This window comes from Betta splendens, chromosome 21 (assembly GCF_900634795.4).
Source record: "Betta splendens chromosome 21, fBetSpl5.4, whole genome shotgun sequence".
NCBI classification, from domain to species: Eukaryota; Metazoa; Chordata; class Actinopteri; order Anabantiformes; family Osphronemidae; genus Betta; species Betta splendens.
This window is the reverse complement of record NC_040899.1, coordinates 127,869-151,033: the sequence shown is the minus strand read 5'-3', so window position 1 is coordinate 151,033 and position 23,165 is coordinate 127,869. Positions and strand designations below refer to the sequence as shown.

Below are 23,165 nucleotides of genomic sequence, written 5' to 3'. Positions count from 1 at the left end.
CTGATACAAATGCACCCTCAGCGTGTCTTTTCCCAACTCAGTTCGCGTTTTCCCGTTACTCCAGCGGTTAATTAAAGTTTTCGGTTTTAAAGAGTCAGTGGGTGAGTTTATGTCTGACATTCCAGCAGTCCTGCGTCAGGACGCCGTTTAGGATTGGCGGAAGGAAACGTCTAACATCGCCGCCTCGTCTTTTATTGGTTGCGGCTGCCAGTCATGTTGGTAAAAAAAAACAACAATCTGAGCTCGTGGCCATCTTGCTTGTGTTTGCTCCGGAGGTGAAAGGGAAGGTGGACGAATCGGGAGAAACGGTGCTTTTTCGGTATACGTCCTCAGGAAGAACTTATTTGTGTGTCTCTGTGGCTTTCCTCCTCAATTTCAGGGGATTTAAAACCAGCTAGTTCGAAGCTACGATAACGACTAGCCGAGCTAACTCTGTGTTCGGTCCCCGTGGCGAGGTTCCCTACAGGGTTGTTATCCCGATTTGCACTCTGATACTGGCTCACGCTAGCAGACGTTGTTTCATTTCTATTTCGATTAAACGTCACATTTAGTAAAGTGGTTTGACTAAGAGATGAGTGGAAGGTGTTGTACATAAAGAGTGTTTGGAGAGACTTGACCGGCAGTTAACTGATGCTACGGCTGCAATTAATCCTGATTGGGATGTTTGCTAAATCAGTGCAGGTTCATGACGGAGGCCGCTGAGAGCCGCTCTGATTTTTCCCAGGTCAGGTCATACATACCAGGGACAGTCTTTTAATCTCAACCGGAAGCGTTGTCGGTTAATATTAACGAAGAAACCTGAAAGTGGTCTTTTTTAGTCTGTGGGTCAATGCTTTTGCTCTGACCGGGCCTAATATTCGGACTGTCGGGTGTTTAGACCGGGGCATTGTGGCGGTTCTGCAAAGCCAGCGTAGTTTAAAAGGACAATATTAATCCAGGATCTCCACGGCATTATCGGCGAATCACAGGATCCACTATGGGACCAGCGACTAAACTGGCCTTCAGCGTTTTTCTCATCTCCTGCTCCTCAGGTGAGTTTACGGTCCACAAGTTATTTAAACAATGACCTATGACTAGTGTTTATCAGTGGGGAAAAATGTACCCGGTTCTTTGTGTTTACATAGTACAATGCAGTTAGGTACAATAGAGTTCTAGTTTTTTTAATTTGTTGTTGTTATTATTTATTAGATTCGAGGGTTTTTCGGTTTGTTTGCTAATCAGCATTTCGTTATCTGCATTAGGAATGGTTTCCTATCTTTATCTAATTATTTATTATTATAGTTGTAGTTTTTCATATTTTTACAATATTGAGCACATTTTAATTGATCATTAATTTGAGATTTATTTATAAATCACTTAGGTTTTTTTATAAACTCTTTTCATTTTTAAAAAAACAAAATTCAGTGTTTGAATACTAGGACTTCAATATTCAAAATATACAAAATATAAATAAACAAAGCAAGCGTAGAGTTTTGTTTCCTTGTGAAGATCTGCGGCAGCTCCTGTCTACCAAAAAACACAGACACGGGAGAACATGTAAGCTCCACAGAGACTACTGTGCTCCTTCTGGCTTTGGGGCAACAGTGACAAACCACTTTGACACCATTTCCAATTAGTATTTTCACAACCAATAATGAAGCTTCTTCACATGAGGGATACACAGTTTTTGTTACCGCTGTTACATCCGTGACACTGTTTTCCTCTGACATAACAATCAAAAATTTTCAGCAAACATTTTTCTAAATGCAATAATTTAGAAAAGACTCAGTTGGTGTTTCCATGTCTAATGTTAACTCAAATTCTATAGATGAGAATGCTCACTGAATCTGTTACCATTACAAGCTATAATTGACACCTACAGCTGAGAAGTTTAGACAGCACACGTTTTTATATAAATAAGTCTGGCAGCCCACTGAGAACAGCTTTGCAACCCACCTGTCTGACCAACATACTGCAATTCTGATAACCTTTCCTGTGTCTGATTTACTCTTATTGGCACCACGTGTGTGGCAGCAAGTTTCAGCAGCTCTGTTCCTTTGTGTTCTTTCTTTTGTGTTTTTTAATGTTTTTTTTTTTTTACACCATGTTTGTGTTTTTTGTATTTTCTATAAATCCTTATGGAGTGATTCAACTAAGGGCACAAACTTCATTACTTTTGCGCTTTGTTTTATTATCTTTTTTTTTTTTTTTTCTTCAACTTTTTGAGCTGGCCTCGGCGGACCCTTTAGGAAGCGGCTCCATTGTTTACACTCGGGATTGGCTGTTAGCTGTAAACCATGGCGAGTTTCTCCACACTAAAAGGCCAGAGATTCCAGCAGAGATACGGAGAAAACGACGATGCTTCAGAGCTGGAGTGAAGCGCCGGGAGAGGAAACTGAGGTACAAGCCATATGTACCAACTGTTATTATGGTAAACAGCTAACAGTACACGAGCTGCAGCGCATGCACTAGGAACAGCCTGCTGTGTTTTATCGAGGCGTGGCTCAACCAGGACACACCGGACTCTGGTCTCAGTTAACGGATTTACGCTGGTGCGGGCGGACCGGAGCGCAGGAAGGAGGCGGACTGGTGGTGTTTGTAAACGACAAATTTCGTAACCCACACCACATCAGGGTTAAAGAACAATACTGTAGCGGGGACATTGAACTGGTGGCAGTCATAGTTCAGCCGTACTACCTCCCACCTGGGTTCTCCCAGATGCTGGTAGTGACCGCTGACATCCCTCTCTTGGCCCACGCCGCTTTCCAGGCTGCAGACAGTGCACCCGCACCCCACGATTTTCATCACTCCTCTTCCAGCTGCAGCTGTTCACACTTTAACACCACACAGTCCACACTGCCCTTCCTCCGACCTCAACAAAAAGCCCACAACCCACAGATTCAGATCAGCCACCGCCCACCCCCCTCTGCCTCACTCTAAACCATGTAAGGAGGGAGCTGAGGAGGACCAAGGCCAGGAAGGCAACAGGCCCTGATAACATCAGCTCCAGGGTCCTCAGGGAGTGTGCAGACCAGCTCTAAGAGGTGGTCCTCTACATATTCAACCTGAGCCTTAGCCCGGAGAGAGTACCAGTACCCTGGAGGACTTCCTGCCTGGTTCCGGTTTCTAAAGTACCCCGTCCTAAGGAGCCAAACCACTTCAAGCCCATCACCTTAACCCCGGGGTGTCAAACTGATGCCATTGAGGGCCGCTGCCCTGCTGGTTTTCCACCTCTCCCTGCCAGCTCCTACTGATTACCTTGACCAGGTGTGTTCAGTGAATGACGTGCTGGAAAAGCCAACTGACACACCTGATCAAGGTAATCAGCAGAGAGTTGGAAAACCAGCAGGGACACCGGCCCTCTAGGACCGGAGCTTGACACGTGCCTCTCATCTGATGAAGGCCATGGAGAGGATCATCCTCAGTCACCTTTGCACCCAGGTTAGCTCAGCACTGGACCCGCTGCAGTTGGCTTATCGACCAGGCATCACTGCTGAGGAGGAAGCTGGAGGTGGCAGGCGTGGACCAACATCTGGCTGCTTAGTCCATAAACTAGCTCACAAACAAAAAAAAACTCCAAAAAACTAGCTCACAGACAGGCCACAGTTTGTGTGTGTGATGTGGTAGTCTGCAGCAGGGGGGCAACTCAAGGGACGGTGCTCTCCCCTTTTCTGTTTACACTGTACACATCAGACTTTAAGTACAACTCCCACCACTGTCACCTACAGAAGTTCTAAGACGACACCGCCATTGTTGGCTGTGTACTGGGAAGAAACGAGCAGGAGTACAGGGGGATCATCACTGACTTTCTGAGCTGGTGTTAGAACAACCACCTGATCCTTAACACCGGCAAAACAAAGGAGTTAGTGCTTGACTTCAGGAGGTCCCCTCCACCACACACACCAGTGAACATCCAGAGCTCAGAGATCGAGACTGTGGACACTATCAAAGACCTTAACAATAAAATGGACTGGTCAAACAACACAGACGCTCTCTACAAGAAGCCTAATGCTACTTTTTGCTAGTTTCAATCTTCCTTTCTATACTATATGAAAGCAATCATAAGTGTGCAAAGCAATTTCCCTCTAGGATTAAGAATGTTCTTTTGAATCTTAAGTCATGAATGTCGCTAACAAAGGATTTTGTTTCCCACCTGTCTGTCTGCTCCCTAGGTGCCATCCTTGGCCGTTCAGACACTCAGAAGTGTGTTCACTACAACTACAGCCCTTCATCCTCCTCATTACCTTTAGTGGCAGAGGGTCAGGTGAACCCTAGCGGAGTGGTAACTTGCACCGGAGAGAAAGACAAGAGGTTGCACTGCTTTGCCACCTGGAAGAACATGTCAGGAGTAGTTCAAGTGGTGAAACAGGGTTGCTGGCTCGATGATGTTAACTGCTACGACAGGTAATGGTGATAGTTCTGGTGTCAATCATAGTACATTCACTGCTTGACTGGACAACAGTACTGGGGCAGATATAAACACAGACATAAAACGCATGTTGATCACATTCACTCATCTTCTGTTTGCAATGTACTGCGAGTATTGATAGACCTTAAATTCAGCTGAGGTTCTATAAGTCAGTAGTAGTCAGCAGAGCATGATCCTGCAAATAAAAATGTGGAGTTTACAGGTGTGCCTGTCTGTTTAGAAACCTCCAGAGGAAGCGTAAAGGCAGATTTGAGAAAAGTGAAGAAAGGGGAGCCATAAACATGTGTGTCAAAGATGTGTGCTGCTAAGAGGACTTTGATGTTTATTCAGGTCAATCCATGGCGTGTAATGTTGGTGAGTCTGCAGTGACTGCTACCTGGGCATTGGCCAGCTAGAATATGCATCTAAATAACAGGGCTATGGAATTCCGGGCGTGGGTTATCATATAGAAGGAAGTGTTTACACGGAGCAGAAGACACTATGGTATAGCTGGTCTTCTCCATTCCAGCATGCATTAAACTCTGAGCTGGTTCCTTCTCTAGTTCTCCACTTCTTAATAAGAACATCCCATGACATGGTCAGACAATATGGAAACACTTAGTGTTGCAGGCTGAGGCGGATCAATTATCCTTTCAGTTCACTGTGTTTCAGCCTGTTGAAATTAAGGCAGCATTAGTTTGTATTATTAATAGTCATTGTTGAACAAAATTCAGTCAGCATCTGATTTTAAACCTGCCTTTGTTTCCTACTTGGCTTGTGGAGTCATGTCACTGCAGTTTAGGTTAAAGACAGAAGCCCCAATATGTTATTCAGTCTGAAGTCGTCATACTTTCTGACCTTGCAGGTCCTTACTCTGAACACCTGTCTGAGGCTCCTCCACCACCTACTGCTGTGTTGTATTACAGCAGAATGTTTCCTGTTTCAACATGTTGTTGAACCCATTTACCCGCAGCTCCACTGTCTCAGATACAAGAGCTATTTACATGACCTATTGACTGCTTGACTCTGAATATGAGCAAAGTTTACCACAACCCCAGTTGTGCAGCATCAACAAACAAGCAAGCACCTTTTCACTCCATCTGCTTCTGACAGTACAATAATTCTCGTCTTCCTTAAACTCCAATGTAGCAAGGACATCCAGCATCTAAGTCTTTAAGCACATTAAAGGTCCTTTGCACGTGCAAAATCCATATTTTGGGCATTCGGGTACATTTATATGACTCCCTGGTTCATGCTAACACAGTTAGAAGTACACTTCCTACTTATTTCATTCATTTCATTTCGCTACTTTATCCAATCAGGGCTAAGTTCGGCCTGTTTCAAATTTACATAATAGTCTACGTCGACTGTTTAAGACCACTCACAGAACCACTTTCGTTCCTGCCCAGACAAACCCGGACACCAAAACCTTCAAGCAACATTGCGTTTTAGTCACTCACTGTGATACGAACTGACATGGTGCCAGTAGGGTTCAGAAAGTGCTCCGTTGTTGGTTGTTTCAACCAGCATCGAAGCCTTTTCATTTTGCCATTGAAGCAAGACAGGAGGACTTTATGGATTACTTTTATTGTAAATGGACCGGTGTCTACACCTCTGTCTAAATGCTTGCAAGTTCACATGTGGACACCATTTCACCTTCAATTGCTTCAACTTCAAACCCAGCATTGAATATACCCTCGTTTTTGAAGAAGGGCTGTTTCTGCAAGAAGTGATTCACTTGCTGCTTCCCCAACTGTAAGTACATGCTTGATACTTATTTTATGTATGTACTTCAGAAGTTTCTTTGTTTATAATCTAACTACCCTCCTTTGTGAGGAATGCTAATGGCTAGAACAGTTGATGCTAACAGCTACAGTGACAGTGAGACAGTGTGGCAAGGTGCTGCAGTACAATTTGGATTAATCCAAGCCTCCGCAGAATTTGTCTGGTTCGAATTGTGAGATATGGCACCGAGGTCATTCACCTCAGCTCACATTTTAGCTGCTAGTGCCATGTTAGCTGCTAGCATTAGCAGCTAGCGCTAGCTCACCACATGATGTTCAGTACAGCTTGAATTGGCTACAACAGTAAGAGTTATAAGATGTGTTTCTAATTACTACAGAGCCTGTCACGTGAATGTCTTAGACCTGTGAATTTGGGTTATGGAAAGTTCTATCAAATTTTAACAAGTATGATGTTGCTGTCTTTTCGTAAGTGTTGCTTATTTAGTCAGCTAGCTGTAAATGTGACATTTTTTTTTATACAGGCTTGTGCATCTCAGCTACCATGTTGCTTCTCAAACTGAGACACCATTACGGGCTGTGGGCACACAGCTACCTTGCAGAAGAGCTGTTGCTCACCTCAAAGCAAAGGTATGTACATTCGACAATATGTTGGCCAATAGGCAGTTTTATTCGACATTAGTTGTAGTAGAAGTATTCATAATCTTTATTATTGTGTATATATTTACTGTGTATGCAGTTGGTCAATGTATTGTAATATTTTTTTTAATATATTTTGCAATTCTGTGGAATTTTAATGAGTTATAGTGCAGGTTATGTACAAAAACTTGATGGAGATCATCTTCAATAAAGTCCTGCTGAACGAACCCATCCATCCATCCATCCATCCATCTATTTTCCAAACCGATGAGTCCCATATGTGGGGTCGCAGGGGTGCTGGAGCCTATCTCAGCTGGCTATGGGCGAGAGGCAGGGTACACCCTGGACGGTTGCCAGTCCATCGCAGGGCAACACAGAGACATACAACCATTCACACACACACTCACACCTATGGGCAATGGAGAGAAGCCAATCAACCTAATGCACGTCTTTGGACTGTGGGAGGAAGCCGGAGAACCCAGAGAGAACCTACGCAAACACAGGGAGAAACTCCACACAGAACCAGGGCCGCCTGCGGGAATCGAACGCAGTGAGGCAACGATGCTACCCACCGCACCACCGTGCCGCCCTACAATGCACAATGTGCTGCTGAACCCAGGTTGTTATATAGAGGACCTTGTGAACATCCCTGTTCCACCGGCCCTCTGAGCAGAATTTGAGCAGCCTGACAGAAAGGCAGCCATTAATGCCATGCCAAGATCTAACAAACAGTCACTATAAAAGCTAAGTTGAAAGCTTGTTTGCTCTAAACACGATTACAATTGATCCAACTTCCTCTAGATATTGTTTACATTTATGAAGGTTGTGGCCTACCTAGGAGATACTGAACATTTTGTTAATCTGCAATTCTATTATCTATATCTTCTAGAGTGGTGTCTAGAGAGAACAGAATGCCCTTATTAGTCACGCATTGGGGAAATTGCACCTTACAACAGCAAGAGGACAGAAAACAGAGAAACCATACAAACACACATCCATAAACAGAGCAAATGTAGTTAACAGTTTTGATTGTAGAGTCTGATAGCTGCATCCTCCAGCTGTACAGCTGCCGCAATGCTTCTAAACAAAATGTCTTCCAAAATGTGGTGAGCACAACAAAGATCCTCACATCTCCCCAGCAAACTGCCCATGACTGTACCTGTTCCGCTCCAGAAACCATGCTTTCAACATAACTATGAATCCTCCTAAATTTATTAAATCCTCTGTCTTACCTAGACAGCTTCTTTCCCATAACTCATATAGGGTTAACCTCAATAATCAACTCTTCCAAGTCGTCCACTTGTCTTTTAGATCCAATCCCAACCAGATTACTCAAAGAAGTGCTACCTTTTAATCAGCTCGTCCATATTAAATCAAATCAACCAATCTTTAAAACTAGGCTATGTACCACAGGCTTTTAAGGTGGCTGTGGTCAAACCTCTATTGAAAAAAACAACTCTGGACACCTAGCCAACTATAGGCCCATTTCAAATTTACCCTTTTATTTCCAAGATTCTGAAAAAAACGTTGCTAAACAATTATCTGATCACCTGAGTGGGAATAACCTGTACGACGATTTTCAGTCAGGATTTAGAAAACATCATAGCACAGAAACAGCTCTGGTTAGAGTCACTAATGATCTTCTATTAGCTTCGGACAATAGTCTAGTTTCTGTCCTTGTCCTGTTAGATCTTAGTGCTGCATTTGATACAATTGATCATAACATTCTATTACAGACACTAGAACATAGAATCGGGATTAATGGAACAGCATTGGGATAGTTTAAATCCTATTCGTTGAACAGATTCCAGTTTGATCATGTTAATGAGGAATTCTCCACATGCACAAGGATTAGCTATGGAGTACCTCAGGGTTCTGTGCTTGGTCCAATTCTGTTTAGCCTATACATGTCTCCTCTAGGTGAGATTATTAGAAAGCATTCTATTAATTTTCATTTTTACGCAGATGATACTCAGCTATATATGTCCTTGGAACCAAATGAAACAGATCAACTAGTCAAAATTCAGGGTTGTTTAAAAGACATCAAATCCTGGATGTCCCAAAACTTCCTTCAACTAAACTCAGATAAAACCGAGATTCTTATTGTTGGGCCTAAACATCTGAGAGACACTATTGAGTCAGATAGCCACCCTGGATGGCATAACATTAGCTTCAGATTCTACTGTGAGGAACCTTGGTGTCATCTTTGACCAGGATCTCTCTTTTACATCATACATTAAACAAATCTCCAGAACCGCCTACTTTCATCTTAGAAATATAGCTATAATCAGAAGCATCCTCTCTCAGAGCCATTGCAGAGAAACTGATCCATGCATTTGTTACCTCTAGGCTGGACTACTGTAACTCCTTACTCATAGGATGTCCTAACAACAGCTCCTTAAAAAGCCTACAGCTTATTCAAAATGCTGCAGCCAGAGTTCTGACAGGACTTAAAGAGAGATCACATTTCTCCTACATTAGCTTCTCTGCACTGGCTGCCTGTAAAATGTAGGATAGAATTTAAAATTCTCCTACTCACCTACAAAGTACTCAATGATAAAGCTCCTTCTTATCTTAAAGACCTCATAGTTCCTTATGCTCCCAGCAGAACACTTAGTTCTCAGAGCGCTGGGCTACTTGTGGTTCCTAGAGTGTTTAAATGTAGAACGGGGGGCAGAGCTTTTAGCTACCAAGCTCCTCTCCTCTGGAACCAGCTCCCTCTTCAGGTTCGAGAAGCTGACACACTCTCCACCTTTAAGATTAGGCTTAAAACCTTTCTTTTTGATAAAGATTATAGTTAGAGATGGTTCAGGTCACTGGCAATGATTGTTAGTCACAGGATCCATCTCTTAGTTAAGTTGCAATAGACATAGACTGCTGGGTGAAATAATTTATACACTGAGCTCCTCTGTTTCCTTCTACCTCCGCTGTCCAATAACCTCCCATCTTTGTCCCATGTTTAACTAACCTTGTCTCTTTCTCTCCAGTAGTTGTGCTTCTCTGTCTGTCTGTCTGTCTGTCTGTCTGTCTGTCTGTCTGTCTGTCCTCACCTACAGGTATCATAGGACTCAAAGTTTGGTGTCTGTGATGGCCAGCTGCAGATCCAACCATCCTGCCAGTATCCAGTCCCTGGTCCAACCATCCTGCCTGTGCTCTGTTGTTGCTTGTTGCTGTGCTTTTCTCTCTCTCTATCCTCTCACCCCAACCGGTCGAGGCAGATGGCCACCCACATCCAGTCTGGTTCTGCTGGAGGTTTCTGCCACGTTAGAGAGGGAGTTTTTCCTCTCCACTGTTGCTGTCAAATTAAATGCTTGCTGTATGTGGGATTTGTTGGGTTTAGTTGTGTGAGGTTTTAAACCTTACTTTGTAAAGTGCCTTGAAATAACTTTGTTGTGATTTTGCGCTATATAAATAAATTTGAATTGAATTGAATTACCCATTATTTTCCATGGTCTGTTTACCCTTCTTCCTTTCATTAATCCATCAGGCTACTCCACCTGGACATTGAACTGTGAAGGTGATTTATCCAGCATTATAGTGCTGGTGCATTGGTTGACAATAAAGTTGGCTTTGACTATTGCTGTTTACTGAACTCTTGTCTTTTTCTCAAAAAAATGTTTTATAATATTTCAACTTGTATTCAGGTATTGCAACAAAAAACACAGTAATTTAGTTATTTCACAGGTCATCTAAGTCCAACGTTGGTGTCTTTTCCCTCCAGAAACACTGCCCTGATCCACAAGACCATGCATGATGGATGAAACTTGCACTCCTCGCCATAGAAATTCCCAGCACCAGCTGACAAAACCTTTCCAGGCTAGATATCTGCAACGACTTGAGATACACACAGACATGTTACTGTTGAATTTATGAAGAATGTAAAATGCGAAAGAAAACTAAATTTTTATTTGTTATATATTAGCACTTGATATAGCATACACTTTACTAAAAGCAATTAAAAATATGTTAGGTCAATATGTATTTTTGTAAACTATAGTTACAGGTAGGTTATGCTGTGATTAATCTGTAAATAGTAAAATGTTCAAAAATGGTAAAAAAAAATGGAAATTCTGAGATACTGGTTTATTCCATGCATGTGTAATGGTCGATAGTTTGTCTGATATGTTGTATATTAAATGCATCCTGTAATGAATACACATGCAAACATACTGGCTCCAGTCCTGGATCATTAATCATACATGACAGTAGGTTTGGCATCTGGTTTAGGTGTCTTGTGGTAAGGTTTATCTAAATTATATCGATATCTTGACAAGAACAGTTGCTGTCACACCATGCCTAGGCATCCACTGTTGTCACATTGGCACCTAATTAAGACCAATACGACAAAATATAAGCTGCTGCTTCTCCCATTATAGAGAAATTATTTTGACACAGCAGCAGCACGAGTAAGAGGAAAAACATGTAAACATGAGTTTATATTAGTTTATCAAGCTATGCTCCCAAATAAGCTATAGTCGTGTCAGAATATTCTGTTGTATTAATTTAGGCTGCATAGGCTGTTGGCAACCGTTACTATTAGCGTTAGCAGCTGCTAATAAAGTTTTCATTTTATACAAAAAAATGGAATTAAATGTGAGTTGAAGTGTAACCACTTCAACAGCCTCCTATTTGACTTCAAAGTCAGATTCTGGATCAAACATATGGTTAAATTCCACTACTGGACGAGCTAGCCATTTTCACTGTTAGAGTGGATGCAGTGACAGTGACTTTTGACCCCCGCAGTGGATCATGGCTATGTGCTTGCTGCGAGAGTTGTGGTGATCAATTTTGCTTGCCACACACCCCTAAGACAGAGCGTTCTGGGCGAGAGCTTAAAACACATTTTTAGACGGGGCGTGTGCATGGAGCATTAACTAAGGAGGTCCCACAAAGCTTGGTAGATAAAGGCCCTGCCTCCTATTCTGCATGTAGAACCTGTAGAACCACCGGTAGAGCAGCTCTAAGAAGCATGAGGAGTTATGAGGCCTGGCAGATAATTGGTCTGGTGAAGCTTGTCAGATTAACTTGAGTCCTCTACGGGATTGTGTTCCAACAGAAGCGAATGTGTGGAGAAGAAGGATGGTCCTGAAGTTTTTTTCTGCTGCTGTGAAGGAAGTTTGTGTAACGACAAGTTATTCTATGTCCCTGACAGCAGTGGCCATCAGCAGATACCAAGTAAGACCTGCCTCTTTAGGCCAGTGCTTGTGTCCTTTGTTTTTCTAAAGAGTTTTTTTGTCTCGCAGGTTTGACATCAGTTTTCTATGAATGGGACCAAAGTTTTATCCAGTTTTTACTAATGATTTTGATGTTTATAGTTGTAGTGTCATTTGATTGTTTTTTTAATGTGTCTCTGTAGCAACAAACAAACCAGTAATATGGAAGCCTCCAGTGCTAACCACTTCGATGTACTCACTGGTTCCCATAATGGCTGTCACCGTTATCATTCTCTTCTCCTTCTGGATGTACCGACACCACAAACTGGCCTACCCTCCTGTTCTGGTGCCCACACAGGTGAGAACAGACAATTTACTTATTTATTCCTACATTCATTTATTCAGCTGTCCACTTAATTGAATAAATAAGTAGCTAAGGCTCAGCAGTGTTTGCTTGATCTAACACTAGCATTGTTTCGTGCCATGATTCATATTGTGTTTGTTAATAATTGTGGACACATTATTTATGTGATTGATTGTTCACTATGGCGTCCTGAATGTTGGTGTCTACAACCAATGCATATAAATGCATTAGCCATGTTAGCATTAGCAGCCACTCAGTCACCCTGCAGCACATGCATACATCCTCACATCCTCCTCTGTTTCCTCTCAGGACCCTGGTCCTCTTCCCCCAAGCCCTCCACTGGGCCAAAAGTCTCTACAGCTGCTGGAGATCAAGGCCAGGGGGCGCTTCGGCTGCGTATGGAAGGCTCAGCTGCTCCGAGAAAACGTGGCTGTGAAAATCTTCCCCATTCAGGTTTCTGACTGCATATCATCTATACTTGTGCTGATGATGACTTGAACTTCCGGCGCTGGTCGAGCTGGCAGCTGGTCACAACAGCTCCTGTCCTGTTCGTTCTATTTAATACTTTCTTTGCTTATTTAAGCTTATTTTCTCATTTTCCTTAAGTATATTGGTGTACATAACCGTACACAATTTTTTTCTTAGTTATGCGCAGTACAAACACAAGCTACAATGTGCGTCTGGGCCATGGCGCATGTTGTTTACATTGCAGAGTAGCCGATCGCGTGGAGCAGACAGATATCCCCACAGAGCTTCTAGTGAAGACCCACCGTGGACACCACACTGGAAGACTACTATGGGAGAAAACCAGATGCTTCTGACCCACTGTACCGTCCGTCATTATGGGAAACATGAGATCACGAGCTCGCAGCGCTTACACGGCACCAACTGGAGTACAGGACGAGCAGCATCCTGCTGTTTTTAGGAAGACCTGGCTGATTTCACTCATCCCGGACTCGGGACAATTCACACTGGACAATTTTCATCTACTGCATGCGAACAGAACGGAGGACAGCGTTAGGAGGAAGGGAGGGGGCCTGGCTGTGTTTGTGAAAATGAGATGGGGACATTCATCAAAATGAAGCAATGTAACAGAGAAATTGAGCTGTTAGTCATGGGCATGAGGCCATTCTACCTGGCATGGGAGTTCACACGTTATATAATTTCTGAGACCCTGCTCTCAGTCACCAGCAGGCTGCAGACACAGAACCCACAGGTGCTCTTCCTGATTTGTGGGGACTTCAACCACGCACCTCCTTCAGCTGCTCTACCTACATTCACCCAGTATGTCACCTGCCTCACCAGAAACAATAAAATACTTAACTTATTCAAAGCTAACACTAAAGAGGCCTACAGTGCATCCTCCCAGGGATGGGAGGGAGGCCACATTTTCCATCTGCCCCTCAAACCTTCCTCGTTGTATCGCCTCTGGCCAAACCGGACAACTGTGCCTGTTTGATCCTGATACAACTGTAAGATTGTACAGTACAGTAAGAAATGTTGGTACTGTGTGGCTCAGCGTGAACACCCTCTTGCTGTGGGGGTAGCAGCCCTGTTTATGGAACAATAGAAGCCATTCACGGCTCATTTAGGATGTTGGCTGACATTTAGTGTGTCAGTCTCTTGACTACCTTTTGGGTAGTACTACTAGGAAAGAAAAATGCTGGGCATCCTAGTGTTAAACACAAACTGAAGGAGGCTGGGGTAGACCTCCACCTGACGGAGTGGATTATTGACTATTTCACGAACACCTTTTGAGAGCCAGGGAATGTGTGTCTGACACTCTGACCTGCAGTGTTGCGGCCCCACAGGGGACTGTACTGGCCCCTTTCCTCTTCACCCTCTATACGTTAGACTTTAGACACAACATGGACAGCTGTGTTCTGCAGAAGTTCTCTGATAACTGATGACAACGATGCAGAGTACAGAGGACTCACTCAGGACTTTGTGGACTAGTGCCAGCGGAACCACCTCCTGATCAATGCAGGGAAAATGAGGGAGATAGTGATGGACTTTTGCCAACGGCAGTCTGCTGTCATCCCACTTATGCATATCCAGGGGAGGGACATTGAGAAAGTGGGCTCTTATAAATACCTGGGTGTGCATTTGATCAATAAACTGGACTGGACTCACACAGATGCACTGTAAAGGAAGGGTCAGAGCAGACACTACCTGCTGAGGAGACTGAGTCTTTTGGACTGCTCGCATTCAAATCTTTATCCGCAATCTCAGATTTCCAGCGCTCATGCTCAAATCCTCCTCCTCGCTCTCGGTTCTTGCTGCTCACTCTCAATTTGGCTTACGCGTGCTCTCGCTTCTACGAACCGAGACAATCCTATCAAAAATCACTAGCCAATAGGAGGCCAATTCTGCTGACCAATGACATTATCGCTTACTTTTCCCATGCGGAAGAGAAGCAAAGTGACTTTAGAACAAGTATTTCAGAGTCCGTGTATTAAAAAAGTCAAAGTCAACTTTATTGTCAATTTCTACAATATGTTTTGATCTGGATCTACAGAGAATTAAAATTACATTACTCTCAGACTCTCGGTATAAAACAATGAACACAAAGAATGTGTTCTTACGTTGAACAGACCCGACCACAAACCCCCTTCCCAAAAAACAAAACAGAAAGTGGACTACTAATACATCGTATGATGCTATGATGCGTTCATTATATTTTTTATAAAAGGTGACCTGTTTTTGCATAATCTAATTTTGCCTTGGTACAGAGAAAATAAATAAATTCATCCGAGGTCAGGTGGCTGCCTTTAGACTTGTTGACGTCTGACAGAGAGATGGATAATAATCTATTTTGTTGAAATAAACCTGTCACCCTGTAAAGTGTAGGTCAAGCCCAACAGCATCAGCACCAGGGTTAGAGCGCTAAACTGATTTAACTAGTCAGACTGCAGTTGCTGCAGATCATCGGGTGCGGTGGAACAGGACAGACACCAGCTGAAGTCAACGACAACAACGGCACATTCTCTGTGCACATCGTCAACTGATTTGTTTATTTCTCTGCGTTTCGTCTCACCTCTTTTTGCGGCTAGTTTGTGGAATCAAATGAAACGTTTGTTTGACATCTGTCTGGAGAATGAAGTGCCCGTGGACTTTGCTCAGCTCAGAAAATATGTTGTATTTCCTAGTTAACTCCAAACATCTCCTCTTTACCTTCCACATTCATTGAAACAATTAATCGGTTTCCTCCAGTGTAGTAAACGGGGGCTGCGTGAGGCCCTGTGCTCCGATGAAGTTAAACAGTTTTGCAAAACAGGTTTAAACATATCAAATATCACAGCTTTACTGATGGTCTGATGTCTCTTTATTCCACCATTGTGCTCAAGCCAAAGTAAGAGCTAGATGGACAAACATACATCGTATTAAAAAATAAAAATCATGTTGGGCTGTTAATGCTTTGTATCCAATTGCGTTAAGCTAGCTTAATCGATTACCACAGTTAGCGATGTAATTAAATACAAAATAGCTCAACGATGTTCATAATTTCCATAATAAGTGACGTTACTGCTTTTAATTAGCATTTTAACCAAAATACCGTCATCGTGTTCCGTTTACATTCTCATTGCTTCTCTTCCGCATGAGAAAAGTAAGCGTCATGTCATCGGTCAGCAGCCCTGGCCTCCTATTGGCTAGTGATTTTTGCTAGGATTGTCTCGGGTCGTAGAAACGAGAGCACACGTGAGACGAATTGTGAGCGAGCAGCAGAACCCGAGAGCAAGGAGGAGGATTTCACCGCAAGTGCTGGAAATCTGAGAGCGCGAATAAAGATTTGAACGCGAGCAGAGTGAATCTGAGCATGAGCAGAGACATTTTTAAAGAAAAGAAAGAATTTTTGAGAGCAAGCATGGCAAAATCTTAACATTAAATCGCTAAAGTGCGCTCTTGAATGGAAAACTACGCTCTTGATTAAAGATAGAGATCTCACCCCATACCACTCCTGAAGACCTTCTATGATTCTGTGGTGGCATCAGCCATCCTGTACGGTGTGTTCTGTTGAAGCAGCAGCATCACAGTGAGGGACAGGAAGAGACTGGACAGGGTCATCAAGAAGTCCAGGTCTGTCCTGGGCTGCACTCTGGACACGGTGCAGGAGGTGGGTGAGAAAAGGCTCCTGGCTAAACTCACATCCATCCTGGACCAGGACTCTCACCCACTGTAGGACTCACTGTCTGCTCTGGAGAGCAGCTTCAGTAACATGGGGGTCCCATGGGGTTCATAACCAGCATCACTTGATGTTGTGTGGTAAGCTGTTGTGCTGTTATGGATGCAGTAGTAGCGGAGTAGAAATCTTTCATTTGCTATCATTAATAGGGTTGTATATGAACAGCTGGGTGCTTGTTATTACACACACCATACTCTGAGCTGCTCAGGACATGTTTTATACCTAAAGGCTTTTTCTTACCCCTTTGGTAAGAAAGGAAAAGAATGAAAAAAGTTTGATAGAGCTCTAGTCCTGGCTCCAGTACTTGGACTAATATTAACCACCCTTTCCCCTGCCTTGTGTTTGTCAGAGAGTTTAAGCTCTGAGTTTTAATTTCGTCTGTTGGGGGACCTCAAGTGCATAAATTATTAGCAGCATCATTATTAAGGTCCAACATGCTCAATCGGAGCAACCGCTGTGGCCTGCATGTAAAACCTTCATCCTGGTTGTAGTGAGTTGAGATTTCAGATTTGAGCGCCAAAACCAGGCGCTGGGCTGGGGCCGGAATCCCTGCTAATACAAGTGACAAACTACAGAGGAACATGAACGTCAACCATCCTGATTGGACCACATAATGAGACGGGCGTGACTGAAAACGCGGGTTATAAAAAGCCATGACCAGAGACCAGCACCACCTTCTCTCTGCTTCTTCACCCACGTCCATCTTAAGTCTCCTCTCTGCTCCTCTCTGCATGGCTTGGAGCTCCCACCGCAGCCAGCTGCTGAACCAACGTGGACATCACAGAGAACGGGCCTGATCACCCATCTACTCCCACCAGCTTAACTGGCCTGTCTCGCTCACCACCACTGCTGCCTCAGGGCGAGGATCAGCTGATCCTCGCCCTCACGACGCGATCACTGCAACGCACACCTGGATCGGACCGGAACAGTGCAGACACGCATGCGACGCACACACACTACGCCAGACCTTATCACTAGGATTAAGCAGTGAGACAGAGGCATTCTTTGTAGTCTGAGCAGAGTATAACTCGTAGGGGATCAGTAATTACTTTTTGTTTCCTGTATGGATCACGCTGAACGCGCAATCTGATCACTGCACATTTCTGCGATTACGTGACTATACCACTTTTATAGCTAAGAGATGCAAATTGGAGTGCTGTAATTTGTGATTTAGCTAGCTTAAGCTTGCTTTATTGTGGTAATGTACTGTTACTTTTACTACTACTACTAACTTTACTTTCCTACTATCTTTACCTACTTTACTACACTTACTACTTACTCCGTTCGTTTCTGCTGTGACCACGCCAAGCGCATGATCTCCTCTCTCTCTCCTTTCTTCCATTTTCCCACAAACACGCACAGACACACCCTTTCATCTTAGGTAACACACATACACATACCTTTAAGACAAACACACCATATGATTAAGTTGTGATTTACTGAGTTATTCAAGATATTGATACTGGAGTTAATATTATTTTTTTAATAAAACGGTTATAGTTTAATTTGTGATTATTCGTATATTCCAAAAGCATTATTGGTAATTATTAATTCAATTAGGTATTAATCAATCATAACTAAGTGTTTCACCTACCAATGTCTACTTATAGACATTTGTCATACATAGTTACAAATATTTAAGATAATAGTTTTGTGAATCTAAATTATATAATAAATAAATATTAAATTAGGATAATTAGGATCTTTGCTAAGGGCTGTCCGGTCTCTGTACAACTGAAGCAGGAGCTTAGTTCACATTGTCAGCAGTAAATCAAACCTGTTTTAGGTGCATGGTGGACTTCGGCCGGGCGGCCCTTTGTCACCCTTTCTGTTCATTATTTTTATGGAAAACGCAGGCAGGGGCCGGAGGGCATCTGGTTTGGAGGACCACAGGATTGCGTCTCTGCTTTTTTCGGATGAGGTTGTCCTGTTGGCTTCATCGCACCAGAACCTCCAATGTGCGCTGGGGTGGTTCGCAACTGAGTGTGAAGTGGCAGGGATGAGATTCAGTTCCCCCAAATCTTAGGCCAAGGTTCTTGACTAATTCACTCACTCACTGATCAAAGGAAACGTTGTCCTTGTAAGCGTTGTGGGGGGTGCCCTGTCATAGCTGGTCAGTTGGGTGAGAGATGGGGTTCACCAGAACAGGCCACCAGTCCTTTCAAAAAATATATCTAAGAAATGCCCAAAGAGTGGCCAGTGGAGCAGAAAAACTGCCTCTAACAGAGAAAACCTCCAGCAGAACCATTGTGAATCCCCAGGTATTTAAAGTTGTTCCATTTTGTTTCCTTGTGTCCACTGACATCTACTCCTCCTATTTGTCTTAAGGAACATTCAGAAAGAGATTTGTTATTTAAAGCAATTTACATGGTCTACGTTGTTTCCGTTGTCTTCAATAAGTTGAGCTTGTTCTCTTTCATGGCCTCTCACCTCTGCGGTTATATGTACATGTTTAGGATAAGCAGTCATGGCAGAACGAGTATGAGATCTACAGCCTGAACGGGATGAGTCATGAAAACCTGCTGCAGTTCATAGGAGCTGAGAAGCGAGGAACGAACATGGAAGCAGAACTGTGGCTCATCACGGCCTACCATAATAAGGTAAATCTACCACCTTAAGGTCTCACGCCAGATTAAAGTGTCATTTTTAATTGTAAAATTCTGAAATCATTAGATTAAATAAATAAATAAAAAAATGTTAAAAGCTTTATAGTTGGTAGAGCAAAAGGAAGTTGGTCTGTTTATAAATAAAACAATGAGTTACATTGCTTTTTTGCTTTCCTCTTCAGGGCTCTCTGACAGACTACCTGAAAGCCAATGTTCTGTCTTGGTCAGACCTTTGTTTAATTGCACAATCAATGTCTCGAGGTCTTGCCTACCTTCACGAAGACATACCTGGTCACAAGGATGGTCACAAACCCGCTATTGCACACAGGTACACAAGCACATAGGAGTGTAGACAGATCCTAAGTTGCAAACTGTCAGATTGGAAGTATCACTGTGTGTATTTTTCAGGGACTTTAAGAGTAAGAACGTTCTACTGAAGTCTGACCTGAGCGCCTGCATCGCTGACTTTGGCCTCGCTTTCAGGTTTGAGGCTGGAAAATCTCCAGGATACACACATGGACAGGTGAATTCACCTGGCAAAAGACTCTTTGAGAGAAAGAATGGCTCTAATTTACAAATTGATTCACTTAAACCTGTAAAGTAACTTCAGCTGTTAGACATCAGTGTACTGGACTAAACATTAAACCATAGACTTGCTCATCTGCTCTGAACAGGTCCAGACATTTAAATGTGCTCCTGTGTGTTTGCCAGGTGGGGACCAGGAGGTACATGGCCCCAGAGGTCCTGGAGGGCGCCATCAACTTCCAGAGAGATGCCTTCTTAAGGATTGACATGTACTCACTGGGTCTGGTTCTGTGGGAACTTGTGTCCCGCTGCAAAGCTGCAGATGGTGGGTCCCAAATGTAAAAATGCGTTCAGTCAAAGAGTTCCTGAATAACCAGCGTACATCTCTGAGGGTTCATGGACTGAGGCTTCAACTTTTTTTTTTATTCAGGTCCTGTAGATGAGTACCTGCTTCCGTTTGAAGAAGAGGTTGGTCAGCACCCATCTTTGGAAGACATGCAGGATGTGGTTGTCCACAAGAAGCTGAGACCAATTCTTAGAGAGTGCTGGCAGAAACATGCAGTGAGTCAGACTACTTTGCTCTAGTAATAAAAAACACCTGGTTATCTGTGTTTGCTTTGAGGTTTCTGTCCTGGTCTCTGCAGGGCCTAACGCTGCTGTGTGAGACAATAGAGGAGTGCTGGGACCACGAGGCTGAGGCCCGGCTGTCCGCTGGCTGCGTGACAGAGCGTGTTGTACAGATGCAGAGACAGACCAGCATCACAGCAACCGACGACATTGTTACAGTTGTTACCATGGTAACAAACATGGACTATCCTCCTAAAGAGTCAAGTCTATGATAAAGATCGATTTTGGAACAGATCAAGCATTTCCTCTGGGAGTGCAGAGATCCCGAGATCAAGAAATCAGGTGACCTGCGGCTACAAATGAGCCTTAGACTGAGTGACTCTTTACTCTGGACTATACAACAAGGTGGAGAATCTCCCTCTCCTCATCACTTCCAGCTTTTATTACAAAATAAGATGTAAATATTTTTCACATTGTTATCAGAATAAAGTGTGATTTTTAGTAAAAAAAATTATTTAATGTGAACGATGCAATGCCAATAGGTTTTTGATGGACAGACAGACACAAACACACACACATACATAGAGGTGTTTCATGGTGAGAGCGTGATTATCAGATCAAACACACCCACAGGACATTTGTTGTGTAACATCTGACAAACAGTTAATGCTGAGACTAAGAAATAAAGACAAATGGAAGTGACCATAAAAGCAGACGCAGATTTAAACTGCTGTCATTCATTACCATCAGCACCAGATGCAGCACCTAATTTGTCATTAAAGTGAATGAGCTGATCAGTCTGCTGATTAAATTGTTAATATAATTTTTCATTGTGTTCTGTATGTGTTTCAGTCTGGGTTTATTGTCTGGTCTAAAAGACAGTGGAGTCTGTTAAATCCATTTAGTTATTGAACAGTTTCTTTTTGAACCAAACCAGTAAATCAATGATCATTCAGCAGTTGTGAGTTGTTTAGTTAAACTCAACTTCCCAGAATATAAAAACACATTTGCTTCATTCTGCCGTGAAGATGTATTTATTTGTTTTGTTTGGGATTCTTTATTTTTATTTGGTTCACTGTTTTTTTTCCTATTTGTGAATGTGATTGTGTGGACACACTTCATCAGCAAAGGAAATTATTTGACTTTGTTTATTGCATGAGAAAGGAAACATGTTATGAGCCGAAGGATAAAGCTGCTGATCAATTTTTTATAAGGAAGATGAATGAAAGCAGAAGCATTATAAGGAATTGTGAAGTGACACCTTTGTTGCAGCAGAGAACATGAATGATGTAGATATTGATACAAAACACAGACTTCAGAACAACAACACCAGGGAAGTGTGGAGGGGCATGAGGACCATCACTGGCTACAAGTCCAGCAGCCAGTGACTGAGGGGTCTGTGGACAGGGCCAATGAACTTAATAACTTCTATAACAGATTCCAGGTTGGGCCTCTAAACCCCCTGCTGCTCACAATAGACCCCCTACACATCACCCACAGGGCTCATCCACCTGCACCTCACACACAAGCACAGCAGATCAAGTGAGAAAGGTGCTGAACAAGCTTCATCCAACAAGGCTGCAGGACCTGATTGAATCAGCCCAAGGGTGCTGACAGTCTGTGCTCAATTTAGTATAGAAGAAAAACAGTATGTTGAAATCTTGCCCATCTACATAACAGAGAGAGGGCTCATTGAATTTTGAATCTAAACAGCACGCTATATTTTTAAGACCGCAAATTACCAATGCAGATGGGGCAAACTATATATTATGACTCTCTAATGTCCTCCTGTCACTGTAGTTGCTCATGTAAGTGATTACACAAGCTAATTTGTCGAAGCATGTTTGGGTAAACCTACGTGTACTTAGGAATTTCACTTCCCAGCATCTCTCTCTCTCTGTTGAATTTGTCGCATTTACATCTTATTTTTCTGTTCACTGTTAAATATTAATTTCAGTCTACAAAGTTAAAGTTTTACTTGGATTGAAATTGATGATGAAATGTGTTTTCTTATCATCCGATGGGCTCTTCTGTTAACTGCTGGTTAGTCATTGCACTATATCGAGACCAAATCATAACAACCATCATTGTTCTCGTACAAATGAAAGATGTAGGTTGATCATATAGGTTCACCCAGGAGATGCCACTCACATTCAGTGGAATGATAGAATTATATTGAAATTTATGCAAAGTCCAATTGCACTGGGCTGCACTATGAGATAGTGAAGTGAAAAACCTGTACTAAGAATGTCTCTGTAATGAACAGACCCATTAGCGCGGCGGAGGGAAGGGAAGGATTGGATTTGACTAATGGAATGGGATCTGGTGGGAAGTCATGATTTATTGATTTATTGGATTGTTTCATAAATAAATATGATTGAGTTTCACCTTTTAACAGGCCGGTTTGCTGCAGCCAGGGACCAGGCCAAGCTACAGCAGAAAAAGTTATTGGCTCCCATCTGCCGTCTCTCCAGGAGCTATTTATCTCCAGGACCCTGAGATTAGCAGCCAGGATCACAGCCTACTCCTCTTGTTTCAGGCATGAACATTTTCAGCCCCTCTGCACCATGACCAGGGCCTCAGGCCCAAAGAACAGCTTCTTCACCACTGCAGTTAGTCTGTTGAACAGTGCCACAATCCTTCAGATGCCCCTCCCCTCCAACCTATGTACAGTTAGTCACTGAAACTGAACTTTCTGCATTCTATTCCCAACAGCCTCTCTGACCCTTCCTGTACAGTGCAGCCGTGTTATAAGTCCAGTCCATTTTATTGTTCAGATGCACACCCAAGTCCACTCTCTCAATGTCCACTTCCTGGATGTGCATTGGTGAGATTGCCGACTGCCATTGGTGAAAATCTACCAACTCTAGTGAGTTCTAGAGTTTGGAAGCATAGCAGGCTTGGGCTCTATTTCCCCATGGTACTGAAGCATAGTGAGCTGGATGGAAGAGAATGATCTGAGCGAGCGGGAGGAGGTGATGATATGGATGATGTCAAAC

General features: G+C 43.1%; 1 protein-coding gene across 3 annotated transcripts; it reads left to right on the top strand.

Annotated features, from left to right (window-relative positions):
• The first annotated feature begins 232 nt into the window (after positions 1-232).
• Positions 233-21,407, top strand: LOC114846906 (activin receptor type-2A-like). 3 transcript variants are annotated; one of them, XM_055504974.1, is made up of 13 exons: positions 233-1,031; positions 2,207-2,379; positions 4,152-6,142; positions 6,654-6,759; positions 11,825-11,943; positions 12,125-12,279; positions 12,595-12,738; positions 18,925-19,068; positions 19,257-19,402; positions 19,483-19,597; positions 19,786-19,924; positions 20,030-20,160; positions 20,244-21,407. In XM_055504974.1, the coding sequence occupies exons 4-13, from the start codon at positions 6,674-6,676 to the stop codon at positions 20,436-20,438; spliced, it is 1,374 nt and encodes a 457-aa protein (XP_055360949.1). In that variant the 5' UTR covers positions 233-1,031; positions 2,207-2,379; positions 4,152-6,142; positions 6,654-6,673; the 3' UTR covers positions 20,439-21,407. The 3 variants fall into 3 exon arrangements, with proteins under 3 accessions (XP_055360949.1, XP_055360948.1, XP_028991967.1); XM_055504973.1 differs by having other exon boundaries at positions 4,152-6,759; XM_029136134.3 differs by lacking the exons at positions 2,207-2,379; positions 6,654-6,759 and having other exon boundaries at positions 4,152-4,383.
• Positions 21,408-23,165: the final 1,758 nt, after the last annotated feature.